This window comes from Miscanthus floridulus, chromosome 6 (assembly GCF_019320115.1).
Source record: "Miscanthus floridulus cultivar M001 chromosome 6, ASM1932011v1, whole genome shotgun sequence".
NCBI classification, from domain to species: Eukaryota; Viridiplantae; Streptophyta; class Magnoliopsida; order Poales; family Poaceae; genus Miscanthus; species Miscanthus floridulus.
Genome location: NC_089585.1, coordinates 8,298,028 through 8,314,198, shown reverse-complemented (window position 1 = coordinate 8,314,198; position 16,171 = coordinate 8,298,028). Strand labels below are relative to the sequence as shown.

Genomic DNA, 16,171 nt, shown 5'->3' with positions numbered 1-16,171 from the left:
TGGTGTAGTGGTGGAAAGATCACCTTCATGAAGCACAGTCACAATATGTCCATACTTATCAATGGGGAGGACACTTAAGATTTTTCTTACAACATCGGATGGTTGCATTTGAGTGAGTCCAAGCCCATTGACTTCCTCTACAATAACATTCAAACATGAGTACATCTCATTAGCCCATTCTTTAGGAAGCATCTCAAAAGAGTTAAGCTTTTTCATGATAAGATGATAGCGTTCCTCACGCTCACTCTTTGTTCCCTCATAGAGCGCACAAACATCCGACCATAGTGCATGGGCGTCCTTGTGGTTCCTTACCTGGTTAAACACATCTTTGCAAAGGCCTCTAAAGATGGTGTTTCAAGCCTTTGCATTCCATTTCTCGTAATTCACCTCATTGCCTTGTAGGTGTGTAGCATCCCGAGGTTTTGGGAAGCCTTAGTGAGGCGGCTCTAAGTATTCCAACATCTAGAGTTTCTAAATACGCCTCCATACGGATTTTTCAATATGGAAAATCATCCCCCTGAAAGATAGGAGGATGTCGATTCCCGTGAGACATCTTTCTCTAGACAGGTTAAGTCTAATTCGTGAGCATGAGACTCCGATGCCAATTGAAAGGATCAAGATGCCAAAGAGGGGGTGAATTGGGCTAATTCTAAATTTCTTTGCAATAATTAAGTCCTACGGTTAGCCCAATTAAACCCTTGTGCCTAGAAAGTGTTTTTATTGATCTACCGCACTAAAAGTTTAGCAACCTATGTTCCAATCCTACTCTAGCATGACAATTCTAGTGAAAGCAAATGACAAGAATTGAATTGCTCAAAGTAAAGAGAGAAGGAGGAACACGGCGATATTTTGCTTGAGGTATCGGAGAGTCGCCACTCCCCACTAGTCCTCGTTGGAGTACCCGCGCAAGGGTGTAGCTCCCCCTTGATCTGCGCAAGGATCAAGTGCTCTCTACGGGTTGATTCTTTGACACTCCGTCACGGTGAATCACCCACAACCGCTCACAACTTGAGTTAGGTCATCCATAAGCTCCGCTGGATGATCACCAAGCTCCCAATCACCACCAAGCCATCTAGGTGATGACGATCACCAAGAGTAACAAGCACGAACTCTCACTTGACCACGACAAGCATAATAAGAAGGGTGGATGCACACTTTGCTACTCTTGCTTTCACTAATGAGGGCTCTCTTTGGGATTCTCAAATATCAATCACCTCACTAGGACCTTGCTCTTCTTGGCACTCTCAAAGGTGTTTCTTCAGCTGTTGGAATGAGCAAAAGTATCCCCCTCACACGAATGAAGTATTTATAACATTGGTTGAAAAACAAACCATTATGTGCCTCTACAGGGTGACCGGACACTCCGGTTATGTTGACAGGACGCTCCGGTCAGTTCTCTCCTGAACTCCAGTGTTTAAGTTGTGACCGGACATGTCCGGTCACGATTTTCCCTCTCTAGAACCTTACTGGAGTCGACCGGACGCTGAGACCCAGCGTCCGGTCACTCACCTCTTAGCGTCCGGTCGCACCAGACGAAATCACCTTGATCAAATGAACTGACCGGACTCTGCACCAGCGTCCGGTCACTCCAGAACCAGCGTTCGGTCAGTATTTGACCTTCCATTCACTTCCAACTCTCGATTATACGTGAATGAAGTTTGCTCCAATGGATCTAAGGGCTTTTTAGGAGCTAGCTAGTGCTAGATTTAGCAAGTGTGCACCACACCTAACTCACTAGACTCACCTAGGTCAAGCTACCCGTCCATACCCCCCTTAATAGTATGGTCAAAGGAAAAATAAAGTCCTAAACTACTCTAAGTGTCTTCTCAACTCCAATCGACACTTAGAACTAGTCCATCATTAACCTTGTCGTCCATCATTTAAAAACCGAAACGATTTTCATCATAGGAGCATAACCACCATGATTGCCCAATCGATCTCCATTACCATGACCTAACTTAATTGCCTCTATAAAACACACGTTAGTCATAGTAACCACGTATTGTCATTAATCACCGAAACCCAACTAGGGGCCTAGATGCTTTCAGAACTGACCAATGTAGTTTATTTTTACTGTTTGCTAGACTGTTCATGTGCTGAATGTGTTCGTGAAAAGACAATCATTGAGCTTAGTGTCGGCGGGGCACTTGAGCTGGAGACTGAGAAGATATCGTGATTTGCGGTGGCGGCGAACAATGGCAGCAGCGGTAGAGGTAGCGGACCTACCGCCAAAGCCAGTGGGGCAAGCGAAGGCGGCAGAGCTGTTTGGCTGACGGATTTTATGGCTGATAAGCCGAATGATGCTATTTTGTTGTGAGAGAAAAACATTGTATCATGACTGATAAGTTCACGCGAATAGGCAAGTGCATGGGCACGCTCTAATAGGTCCCTAATTCATATCATACCTCCTCGTCGAATCATAACATGTAGGTTTATGCTACTCTAAGAGGGTGTTTGGGACTGCCCCACTTCATGTTTTTTAACAAAAACAAGTTTAGCTCCGTGCAAGTCTGGAGGTGCTCCACGATAGAGTTTGTGAGAGAATTTTTGGAGTAGTCCTAAACACCCCTTAAAGTCTTGTTCCACCTCAATCCATATGTGTTGGAGTGGTTTAGTGTTGAATTTAGTTTAGATTTTATACCAAGCTACCCAACACACATAGATTGAGGTCAATACATGGATATCTAAACAAACTCTAAATAGAGAACAATGAGGCTTCCTGCTACAGACACGGGGTCGACATCCTACTGAGCCATTATTAGGATAATCTAGCAAATGTGCTCGTGCATTATAAGTTATAATGAAGTCCAATACATATAGGAATATGACTTCCTATCATTGTTAGACTTAAGTTGTTCTAATTCATATGAGCTTTGATCACGAGTCAAGGTCTCATACAAGAGACGGAGGGTGTAACCCAATACGTTTTGAATCGGACTCCATATCAATAATCATATAATAGGTCATGAGATCGAGCCACATATGAGACACGGTGTGAGTGCAGCGTGGGAAGTAAAGAAAGACTAGAAAGATTTTACATTGTAGGGGAGATGGACAGAAAAAACAATGAAATTTTAGCTCTTTAATATTAAGTATAGATAGATTAAGGCCCTGTTTGTTTCCAGCTTCCGGTGAGCTTTTGACCTCGGCTCTGGAACCTTCCAAAAACAAAAACAAAAAACTCCTACGAGCTAAAAGCCCAAAAGCTCACTTCGAGGAGCTTCTGGCTTTTGCCTTCCGAGACCTTTTGGTATTTTGAAGCTCCCTGATGGAACTAGCTACGCACTTATACACTGTTTTAAGATTTCCAAACGAGTTCACACCACGAATGGGACTAATTTCATTTCAACTGTCAATGTACAAACCCTTTTATTGGCATACCTAAGATTGGCATCGCGTCCATTTATCAGGATTTGAATAGAGAATAGACACTGACGAGTGAAGAGTGAAGGCGGTATAGAACGTACATGTTCGTTCCACAAACTCAGATGAGTCGACCAGGGCAACACGAAAAGTTTTTGAGTAGCCTGTTTCAGTCGCCTTCCCCGTTACTTGCAAAAGTGACCAGTACAAGATACTATCATTCATTAACGACTAAAGAATTAGAGGCAACACGAAAAGTATTTCAGTAGCCTGTTTCAGTCGTCTTCCCCGTTACTTAGAAAAGTGAGCCACCAGTTTTGGTAGATACTATAATTAACGACTCAAAGAATTAGACAGCCAAACCGTACCACAACGACCCAATTGCAAGATCAGATATAACTGAGCTTATGCCAGACATCTCCCTTAAGAAGTTAGAACAAAGGTACGAGCCAATAAAATCATAAGATTTGAGTATCACTAACAAATAGCGACACAATATGCATGGGGTATGTGACTGGAAAGGTGCCATAGCCTAAAAGGCTAGCTCCAAAATTTTAGGTGCAGTCAGCAAAATAAAAAACAAATTCAAGTAACCATTCTTCCCGAGATCACTAGCAGGCATTGTGCACGGAGGTCTCCACATTGACATATGGCAAAAAAAATTCTCTGCAACACAGGATCAGTTCCGTGGCCGCCCCCAGGTTGATGAAGAGGACGAAGAGTTCGAGGAATATCTTGATCCGGGGCGCCAGCGATCAGTAGACGGAGGCAGGCCATCTTGGCGGGGTGGGGGTGCATCCTGTCGTGCAGGACCATCTTGCCTGAGCGGACGCACATCTGGGCGTGTGCGCTCTTCACGTGAACCCCAGCGATCTTCATCGCGTGGACGCACATCTGTTGGTCTCTGGCTGCCAGAAGAGCTGCTGCTGCTATCACCACGGAGTTTAAACTTGGGAACATATTTATTAGGAGTGGGAGCAGCCGCCGCAGCAGCAGGCGCTGCTGCTGATTCTCGAGGTGGCTGTGCAATAGGTGTAGAATCAGGAGCGCGCACAGCCTCAGATCCCTTCAAGAGCTTCTCCCTGCTCGCTTTTGCCTTCTCCTCCAACTCTATCTCTCTCAGTCGCTGCTTTTCAGCGATAGCATCAAGCTTAGCTTTCCTTTCAGCCTCCTCTCTCTTCCTCCTCTCTTCCTCTGCAGGAGTAAACAATATAACCAATAATATGGATGAATTAGGATTTGAATACTTAAGTTCCATTTGGCCAAATATGGAATACGAATAGAAACCAAGCCATATTCAGTTAGACCATAGCAAATAGAGTTTATGCTATCTGTTGCTTAAGTATCAGAAATCAATGCTAGGTTAGTGTTGGATCAGTTTGAACAGGGAGTCAGGGACCTCTTCATATAATGACCAAAAGCTATTGCATGGTGGGGTAAAACAAAACCGAAGATTACCAAATTCAGATCATTATTAACAAGATATCAAAACCAATGAAATCATGTTAACAGCATTCACACAATGGAAAAGTTAAAACAATGCATGCAAAACTAAAGATGTATGAAATGTTAACATTGTAAATTTATACCTACAAAGTAACTTTTAAACTTTAGGTCAAAAGAACTACAAGATTATGATTCAATTTCAACAGTTTTGCAGAAGATCAAAATGAACTAAGGCTAAATAGCTAGTGGGCAACTTTCCAGGTAAATTAGGCAACATTTTGCTCATTCTTACTTAACAATTCACCACGATCATTTTGACTACAATACAGGATAACGGAAGACAATAATTTAATGATCAAAATTTTGCTTCCAAAAGGTAACCAAAGGTAATAATAACCAAGCAGATGTGTGCCAACAAGTAATCTACATATGGTAAATCTTCTGCTAAAAAACAAATGGTAAATCTAATCAGTTCAAAATTCACTTGCCTTCACGTTTTCTAGCTTCCTCTTCCTCACGAAGCGTTTCAATCCGCTGTTCCTCCAGGTTCAGATAATACATCAACTTCCTTACTGTCTCCCTTTCACGCTTTCTTGATGATATCAACTGACTGATCCGTTCATCTCTCTCTTTCTTTAGACGACCAAACTCAGCTTCACGACGTTGGACAATTCTCTCCTGGAAAGTGTTCTGCAACAGCGAAACAGAAAGTCAGTACAATGTTTTCTCTCACAACAAAACAGCATCAGCCGACTTATCAGCTGCAAAAACCATCAGCTGAACAGCCCAATTATCTGTCTTCAACAAAGATATTAGAATATAGCTAGTTTGACATCTCGTTAGTTAAGACACACAAAAGCATTTCAAATTTGAACACCAAGTTCTGTAAATGTCAGTTAAAAGTAGCACAGTGGCCACTGGCCAGCATTAGATCCTGAGCAATCTTATCTTGGTTGTGTCAGGATCGGTAGTGGTATATACAACTGCTTGTTGCTGCTGCTACACTTTTCTTGAGTGAGCAAAAATGGAGGTTGATTTGGGCTGCTATACGCTAGTGGTTTTCTTAGAGCATCAACAGATTAAAGAGGGGGGGGGGGGGGGGGGGGGGGGGGGGGGGGGGGGTAGCCAACCTGACCTATTCTAACTTATTAACTAGGTGAAATCATTAACACAAGGATAATATTCAGACAGGTTATAGGGTGTACAGCATCACAAATTGAATATATACCAAACAGAAGCCACCTGCCCTGTGATGTAGAGGCTTAACAAAGACATAAATAGCATACAACCTTGTGTTCCAACATTCGAGAAAGTCTATTTTTCTCTTGCAAGTCGCCAGCATGGTGTTGCTTGCTGAGTTCAATCTCCCGCTGCAAGCAGAGATAAATGACTTAAGTGCTGACAGTTATCTGAACTGCATATAAACAATAAAAGAATAGTAGAAAACTGACAAGCTGCTCTTGCTCATGAAGGATCTTCTCTTCCTCGAGACGTTTTTGGAAAGCTTCCTGAATCAGTGGTGCCTCTTCCTGCCTTTTTGCCCTTTCCAGATAATCCATTGTTTTTGCAAACTTCTGCAGTTTTTTCTCCATTTCCTGGCGCTCCTTCAACTGTTCATTCCGTGCCAATTCCATGATGGCCTCCTTAGTAAGCTCCTGCAACCAAACATTCAGATCTATAAGAATATATTGAAGAGGTTTAAAATTAAAGGATAGAATGGTAATTAAAGTTCCAACACTAGAATTGAGGATTTTAGGCTTTTAGCAGTGTGGTCAACATTACTTCAGAACAATGGCAGATGGTTATTGATGACACATGTGGGTCAAATATAGTGATAATATCCAATTTAAAAGAGAACACGTGATAACAAGCTCATAGAACTTTAGAGACAAATGCAGCAAGATAATGCAAAACTGAAAATCAATAAATATAACTTTAATACCATTACCAAACGCACAACCATACGCCTTAGCATGTACAACCATACGCCTTAGTATGTACCCCCTTTCTAGGGACGGAAATGGATGTCTGTACATCCAAATTATTCAAATTCATATCCGCTAAAACACGTACTATGGATATCCATCCCAAAAAGTGTACATCTCGCATTTCGATGAATCAACTAATTTCAAGTTTGACTAGATTTATAGAAAATAGTATCAACATTTGTAATCCATATAGGTTTACTATGAAAATTGGCATGATTAATCTAATGATGTTTATTTGGTATCATAAACAACAACAACAAAGCCTTTTAGTCCCATGCAAGTTGGGGTAGGCTAGAGTTGAAACCCAACATGAGCCCCTAATCATGGTTATTTGGTATCATAAATATTAGAATTTTTTTGTCTACATTTGGTCAAACTTGAGACTGGTGAACTGCTCGAAATGTAAAATGTGCACTTATTTTTGGACGGAGGGAGCACTTTATTTATGATTCAAAATGAAATTTAGTAATATCGTACCCTTGTACCATCGAATTTTAGTCCATAGCCAAAATAACATTCAATTATCCCATGAACCATATCAGAAATTTAAGTTTCCCACATAACAAAAGGGAAAGAGCACACATGCGCCAACATGTTTGTACAAGATCCATATTTTAAATGAAGCAGGAAATAGAAGATCTGAGCCCGGCATGGAGTTCGCCTCCTTGTTCGAGCCAGATATTCCCAGTCAAAACCTTGGTCATGTCTATGTGTACATCTACATCACCTATCTCCTACTGGCCATCTTATCCTCCACTAAAATCCGTATAGAAACTTAAAGCATATAATGGACCATTGTTTTCACAAAACATAGATAGCAAGCAGTGCTAGTTACTGTAAGGCCAACTGTTTCTTACCCCTTCAACAACGACATGTTTTTTCCCTGCCTTCTTCAAGTCTTCTAGCAACTTTTTTGCTTCTGCTTTATTTTTTTCCTCTATCTCTCTACGAATCCGGTCCTGCTCCCTCTGCTTCTGTTCATTGAGAAGCCTCACCCTTTCCTCATCTGCAGTTTTCTTTTGACTGCTCATTCTCTTTTTTTCTTCTTCTTTTTCCTGGAAAGAGAGAGCAACCATAAACAATTAATTAATTAAAAAGGACAAGCACAAACGAACAAGCATTGAAGAGTAATAAAAAAATATACCTTCTCCAATATTTGACGCTCAAGCTCTTCTTTGCGTTTTTCAATGATGGACTTTCTTGCAAGAAGCCTCTTATGCTCATTCTCCACTATTCCAGCCAAACTAATGAGACTTTCACCGAGTTTAGACGGCTTTTTCACTGGTGGGCAAATATGAATCCTCGCTTTATTTAATGAATCAGCAAGAACACTAAGGTGATCACTTAAGCCATCAGATTCTATGTCCTGCAAAGAGAAATCAGACATAACCATTAGTGTTCAATCTCATCATGAAGCAATGCATTCAGCACCACAAAAAATATGACATCCAGCAATCCAATTAAATTTTTGCATATATGAAAAATTTGAGGAGCTAAAGGGTTATTACATGTATTCCAAAAGAAAAGGGTATAGCAGTGGAGCACATGCTCATAATACATATAGTAGGTGATGAGTATCAGTATATTAAAAATAAAATAGAAGTGTTTTCACCATATGTACATTCACTGGAAACACATTAAAGAGCACTGTGCGCAAACGAGGTGACAATGTGAACCCACTGTGCAAAACCTTGAACCATGTGGTACTGCACACTTGCGTTTCTGGCAGATAAAACACCAAGGAACACAATAGCAGATAAAACAAGGAACATAAAATAATGGAGGGCCAATATAGGTCTTGCACATCTAAGATCATGAAAAGAAAACGGTATGACATACATATACAGTTATACACAAAGCTTACAACCCAAGAGGAAACTGTGAACAGATAATGACAGTGCTAGAACACATCAGAACTGCTGGTGGACAGAGTCAGGACCACATACCACAGTACCAAAATGAACAGCTCCTGATAAGTGGTTAACTTTTATAGCAACAAAATTGCGTTTCACAGCATCAACAGAAATCTTCTCCACAACAGAAAAGTCAAAGAAAGGAATCATTTTGAGAGCATATCAATCTTCATGGACTGGAAAATACAAGAGGCCTGAAAAATGGAACACAAAAACTAAAAGTCATTATTGCAACATATAACAATTATAAAGGTATGTACAAACATCATGATTAGGACCTGTTGTAGCACTCTCAATGTTGTCAGCTTCTCCAATGCTGAAATGTACTGAGATAGCTTAACCTCTGGAACAGAAGAAACTGATGAAAGCTTCCCTCCAATCTTTGAAATCTTCGAAAGAAGTGGCTGCACTTTTGATGCAAGGTCCAGAGGCAGAAACTCATGTTCCAAAAGGTTGTACAAATCTCGCACTTCTTGGGAAGCACATGAAAGGACTCCTTTGGAGGCCTACAAGCCATAAAAATAGATAGATATTGATAGCTATCTATGACAGCAAGAGAGATAACATTCATTTTATATTGATGGGCCAAAGTAAAGAGATGACAATGTTTTCTTATTTCATATATCCAACTGACAACGGTAAAGGTAGAATCATGTTAAGTGCTACTAATAAGCAGTTACTTATATAACATAAAAATAACACTAGTAGCATAGTGCCTCAGAAGAAAGCTCTTTGAAAGTCTCATGGCCATGCTGAACCATTTAGGCTTGTTTGGATACCCTTGTATCTATCTCAATCCACTCGCGTTGAGGTGGATTAGGGTGTAACTTAAACTAATTTACACTCTAATCCACCTCAACACGTGGACTGAGGTTAATATGAGAGTACCAAACAAGGCCTTAATGTAAATAGAATATCACACGCATTAAAATAATTCTTCATGTGCAAGACATCTTTCTAGAGTGATAAAACAAAATAATAATAAAAAAAAACAAATTGCTCAAAAAGGAATGCATGTGATGACAGAGACCACATAAAAAAAAGATAACACAGCTGCAGGAATAACAGTACGATTAAGCACGTACCAACTCAGATAGAAGAGATGCTCTTGAAGGCTGCAAAAGGGAAAGCAGATAGATCAGGGTGGAAAAGTTCTACTGAACATACTATTTAATTCACACATGGTTTGGAGAACAAACCATTTCCCTATTTTCACGCTTGGAATCAAGCGAGAAGTTAACAAGGTTGGCCATCCGCATGTTACGCTCCTTCTCATTCTCTGTCTCAAGATGAGATGCACCATATTTTTGGTCATAAGGTGCCACAGATAGTGCAGCAAGTAAGACAGAAGATGCTATTAATTGTAGGTCCTTCTGAGACAAGTTTTTATTGTAGCTCTTTTGCAAGTTGAAAAGCTTGAGCCACGCATACGCATGATAAAGGTGGCTGTCAGATATCCAGAAGATTTCAGTCAACTTTGCATAATACACCACCAAGATAGAAGGTTTTGGCATTTTCTTCACCATGCTCATCAAACCATGGATATCTTCCACTGATCGGAAGGCTTCCTGCAAGATGGTATGTTCAGTGACAATTCAAGGAACATAGCACTTATATGGATAAAAAATTAATTAAAATTCATAAGTTATGGAACAAACCTGCCAAAGGGAAAGCTCTGTAGCAACTTTAAGCTGCTCAACACGTGTATCAAGATACAGTTGTAAACTTTCAGGTGCAGTCAGATCAGGACGATCTCTTTGATCACGATATTTGTTGAGATTAGCAAGATGGTTTCTGATAATCTCACACAACCTACGGAATTCAGTTGTTCTCTTATACTGTTTACAGAATTGAAAAGCCCTATGAGCAGTCATCTGCATATTAGGAAGTTAATCAGTCACAAAAGCTACTCATAAGTATTTGCTGGAGCACAAATCGTACAAGGAATAAATCAACATACAAGTAAACGGTAGGTACATGATCCAATAGGAAAGTCAGTAATGCCAAGCCATTTAACCAAAATATCAGACAGTACATTAAGCTATTGAGTTCACAAGATATGTTTTGACAGGTAGATACCATTTAATAGCAAAAAGGCTGAATTCAGATAAAAATTGGTTGAATGGCCACATACATCTGAATAGAGTGGTTGTTAAATGGATAGAGGCAAAAAAAAGGTGTAAATTCAATAATAAAAACTATGCAAATGGTAATGTGCTGTACCAATATCATGGAAAAACTATGGGCCACATACAAAGTAAATTCAACAGAAACAAACAATAGAATGCTCATAAGAGAATAGCTTACAGCATATAACGCTTCAAGCTTTGAATTGTTCCTTAGTATCTCTAGAACAGTCCTGTATGTCTCCCAGAGGAACTTAAACCATGGAGTTACAGCTTCTTTATCTGATCGGTCCTTTCCTTTCTCCCCACTAACAAAACTGAGCATGAGGTCCTCGGGGCGCTTGTCTGCTTCCAGATCTTCAACATCCAGAGCATCTTCCAGGGCTTCTGCCTGACTCTTAGCTTGTTCAGCTTTCTCATTGGAAAGCTGCATGAAGTGCTTTATGACATCCTCCAAGGATGACACGTTCACTTGCTGGCAGACAATCCTATACTGAATAAGACCATCTTTTGCATATCTACCTTTCCTCAGGTCTACACAGAGTTCTACATACTTCATCATGATCTTTTCGAGAGGCTTCTGCCATGACCTGTACCTTTTCGAGGTAATGAGATCATGTAAAGCCTGCAGGGCTGCCTGCTTTTGCCCAACATGGATTAATTCTGAAATAAAAGCAGAGGAAGCGATCAGCATACACATCTTTTACGCCAATACGCCAATACAAGTAGATGCCCAAGAATTTGCAACCATGTTCAGAACAATATCGATACAAAATCACTAATTGTACAGATATTTTGATAACAAATCGAAACCAGCTTATAGATAAAATAAAAATGAGGTCAAAACTCTTGGGGTTTCTATTTTCCTTTTTTGCTAAACTTATAACTGGTCCTCGTGGAGAAGGCAATAACAAGTAAAAACATGGATATAAGAAAAAAGTAACATCATTGGTCAATTCAGTATCTAATGGAAGTCTTAAAACTAAAATGGCATGGCTTAGCACTATTATTATAACATGCAGGGGCAAAGGTGAGTTCTTGTGGGTGGAACTGCACCCCCAGAATTTTCGTTTTCAATTGTTATCCCAATTTCTCAGCCCTTCATGCACCACCACCAACCCCACAGCCCAAAATACTGCACCCCCCAGCCCAGTGAACAGCACAATTGAAATAGGCAACCTCGTGACTGAATTGTTCACTGGAGAGAAAAATCATCGTAGCCCAAAGACCATCCGCGTCCGGCATCTGCTACTGTGTCTTTCCCCTCCGTTCATCTCCTCCCATCGTTGCATTTGCATACAGGAGTCACCCATCTAGCCCGGCGACGGTCTCGCAGACTGTCTGCATGGTGCCAACCACTAGCCACCGTGCCTCCCTCGCATGCCTCCAGCATCCGCTATCCTCATGCGGCCAGGCCTGCAACTATGACTGCCTCAGCTACGATACAGCATGGTAATGTGGCCAGTCAGTCACCCATCGCCGAGTTCCATCGCCGAACTCGGTGCCGCCCGACTCCAAAATACACGATAAAGAAATCAGAGAAAATTCGATACTGAATCGGTGAAATTTGGGATTGAGTACTTTGGTTCCACCTATCTGTAATGCACTCATTTTATCATTTCCTAGTTTGACAATCATTACAAAAAAATACATGCATTTAGAGATTGGGAAAATTTGCATGTCCTTATAAATTATTAGGAATCACTACATGTCTTAGATTTTACATTTAAGTGGCGTACTAAGCACATTTTGATTGAGGGAAACATTTTTATTAAAGGAAAACAACATAGCCAGATAATACCAACAATGCTACAAGGTCAGTAACCGATATTAATAGTGAACTCCATTTTGGTAAACATTTTTATCACTTCATTATTCTCACTCTAAGGTATTGCAACACTGCTTAGCAAGTTTTTTTAAATGGCAGTCACAGTCACAACTCACAAGAATTCTCAAATTCCAGCCTTCCTAGTTGTTTTCAGGTAAATTAAATAAATCATTTTTATGGTGCATAAACTTCACAAGATTCTATCTAGTGGAGTGGGATTTGATCCCTAGATCTTGTAAAATACAGGGTTGGACGCTTTTCACAAATTATAGGACTCCGATATACATTGTACTCCCTTCATTCCAAATTATAAGATGTTTTGGCTTTCCTAGATTCATAACTTTTGCTACGCATCTAGATACATGTTATGTCTAGATTCATAGTAGAAGCTATGAATCTAGAAATGTCAATGTCTATAATTTGGGACGGAGGGAGTAGCATTTATAAAAAGGTATTTCTACCTAAAATTTTTTGTTTACCTATGCAAAAACCCAAAAATCACGAATTCCTTTAGGAATTTGATCCAAAATTTGAACTCCTCTTGTACCCCCTCCTCTATTTCTCTCTAGCTTTACCACCAATTACATGACATAATTCATCAAAAAAAATCAATGGGTCAAATTACCCCATGTAATGCGACAGAACAGACAACTGGCTAATATTTGCTTGTATGCAGTAACCGAGGCTAGCCTATCTAATGGAACAACATCAATGTAGCCAATGCTCAGCTTCCAAACTAACCTAACACTTAGAACCTACCACTCAATGGCTTCGTCAGCAGTAAACATTTCCTATCCAATCAAAGCAAGTAACAAACACATCATCTTCACACTATCCTAATTCGCAAGTGCCTAACAAATCGTGCATGCTGCAGGCATAGCTTCAGCACTACCGCGGCAACAACCACCTGCAGATAAAAATCGAGCCAAGTTCCAGCGACTCACCTTCAGCTCTCTTGAGTGCGTTCTCAGGTTTCGCGAAAGTAGCCATGGTCGCAGCAAGGGTTCTGTGGCGGCGATCTACTCCTGCTCCTGCACCACTCCAACAATCAGGGGCGGATCTAGTAAAGGCATGTACACCCGATATTTTTTGCAAAAAGTTAGAAGTTATTAGTAGGCATCAAACAGCCAAATGGTTTGAGGCTAAGAGTTTGGGAACTCGGTTTCGCACAGCAGATAGGGAAGAGAAGGGGGTGGGAACTGGGAATACCTGGTGGGCGCTCTTCTCCGGCGAAGAGATCGGCGAAGGCCTCGGCACCTGGCGTAGGGCGGCGGCGGCACCCCACCCAGTCGCCGCACTTAGAGAGGGAGAGAGAGAGCGCGCACGGCGGCTGGCACCGGGAGGAGAGGCGGAGGCTGGAGGTTAGGGTTACTTCGCAGTATATATATGGGCCTGGTTGTAGTTGGGCCTTTAACAGGCCTTCGCCCTTCTCCTTCCAAGCTGAGATGCGTATGTAGCTGTACGCATACGCAGCGGCTTAGCGGGCTGGTTAACGGTGAACAGGGCGAGAGGAAATTTATACCACCTACCTCTCTCAACTTTCACGAAAGTCTATTTTTACTCCTCAAACTCTAAAATCAGGAAAAACACCTCCTCAACTTTTAAAATCATTCATCTTACCTCCCTGGACCTGTTATAAACAGTTTTAAACACGGTTTTATCTTTTTCTTTTTTATTTATTTCGTCTGATTTTTAAAAAAATCATAGTAAATCACAGAAAAATCATAAAATGGAAAATCTAATTTTGTTAAACTCCACATGAGTAGATTTACACAATGAATATACAATATGGTATGTTATAGTACAAAATTTTTATTATGATTTTAGATTTATGATTTTCTGAAATTAAATAGAATAATTCATACCTGCAGTTTCTATGGTCCAATTATGGTGAAATTTTTATAGTGGATTAATTATTATATGATTAAATTGTAGTAAAAATTTCATACTCATTGGATCATGTATAACTTAGTTATAGATTTTTATTTAGGTTTATGCTCGTTAAATATGAATAAATCTATAACTAAGCTATACATGATTGAATGAGTATGAAATTTTTACTACAGTTCAATTATACAATAATTAGCCCACTATAAAAATTTCATCACAATTGAACCATAGAAACTACAGCTATGAATTATTCCAATTAATTATATAAAAGCTTAGATCTAAAACCATAGCAAAAATTTTATACTAAAGTATATCATATTATATATTCACTATATAGATCTACTCATGTGGAGTCCAACAAAATTGAATTTTCTATTTTATAATTTTTCTATGATTTACTATGTTTTTTCAAAGATTCGACCAAAATAAATAAAAAAGATAAAAGATAAAATCGTCGTCAAAACTGTTTATAACAGGGCCAGGGAGATAAGATGAATAATTTTAAAAGTTGAGGAAGGTGTTTTGCCCGGTTTTGAAGTTCAGGGAGAAAAAGCGGACTTTCGTGAAAGTTGAGGGAGGTAATATGGACTTTTTCCAAAGTTATATAACTGGAGTCGGCTCATTAATCGCTCAATTCGATTTATTTGGTTTTTATATTTTTAAACGAACTGAGATAATATTTTAGCTCACGTAGTTAACAAGTTCGCAAGCTTAAAGAGCCAACGTTATTAACCTTAAACTTATATGAGTTTTGAATGACTTGATATCTTACACCTTGTAATTAGTTGATGGTTGGACATAGACCTTAAAGATCTATGGCCTATTTGGCAGAGATTCGCCAGCTCTAGATTCAAATTTTCAGCTCCACTCCAAAAAATTTCCAAACACTAGATCCACCAAATCTGGATCCACCGAAATAGTGAATCTCCTCAGGGGTGCTTTACCAACTCAAGATTGGTGGAGTTGGGCAAAATAACCCACCACTACCACTAGTTACACAAATAACACTTTCGATATGTTTTCTTTCTTTCTTTTCTTCTTCGTGTGTCCGCACCTAGAGCTCGCCCCACCGGAGCTCGCATCGAACTGGAGCCCCAACCACGCCCTCACCTGGCCGTGTGCCCTTGGCCGGCCGTGCTGCCTCCGCCAGGCTCCCAGCCATGGCCGCTGCTCATCGACTCCGTGCCCGCACCACTTGAGCCGCACCCCACCGGAGACCCAACCGCGCCCGCGCCATCACCCTCGCCCACCAGCGCTCATCGGCGCACGTGCCTCGGCCGTGGCCACGCCCGTTCGCCCCACACCGTTGGAGCACCCATCTGAATGCATCATCGATTGCCCACCTCGTGCCTACGCGCCCGACGAGGTCGCCCATGCCTACCCACCGTGCGATGTCTCTGCTCGATAGGAGGAGGAGAAAGAAGAGTTGATGCGTGGGCTCAGGTTGGTAGTGAGAGAGAGAGAGAGAGCACTAGAGACCAAGGGCAATTCTGGTCATTCAAATGAAAATGCCCTTACGTGGATCTGGAACTGCTACATTAGCCAAACAATTCTCTGGTAGATCAACGATAGTAGAGCTGATCCACGGTGAATCGCAGATCAAGACTCACTTTTCCA

At 40.7% G+C, this 16,171-nt stretch overlaps 1 protein-coding gene across 1 annotated transcript; it reads right to left on the bottom strand.

Moving 5' to 3' along the window:
- Window positions 1–3,755: 3,755 nt before the first annotated feature.
- LOC136461607 (eukaryotic translation initiation factor 3 subunit A-like) lies at window positions 3,756–14,019 on the bottom strand. Its single transcript, XM_066460888.1, is given in 15 exon segments — window positions 3,756–4,557; window positions 5,298–5,499; window positions 6,099–6,179; window positions 6,261–6,464; window positions 7,655–7,852; window positions 7,942–8,163; window positions 8,744–8,862; window positions 8,865–8,904; window positions 8,989–9,216; window positions 9,796–9,825; window positions 9,910–10,278; window positions 10,369–10,584; window positions 11,018–11,499; window positions 13,609–13,695; window positions 13,874–14,019. Coding segments are annotated over 14 exon segments (2,952 nt in total). The 5' UTR covers window positions 13,655–13,695; window positions 13,874–14,019; the 3' UTR covers window positions 3,756–4,042.
- Window positions 14,020–16,171: the final 2,152 nt, after the last annotated feature.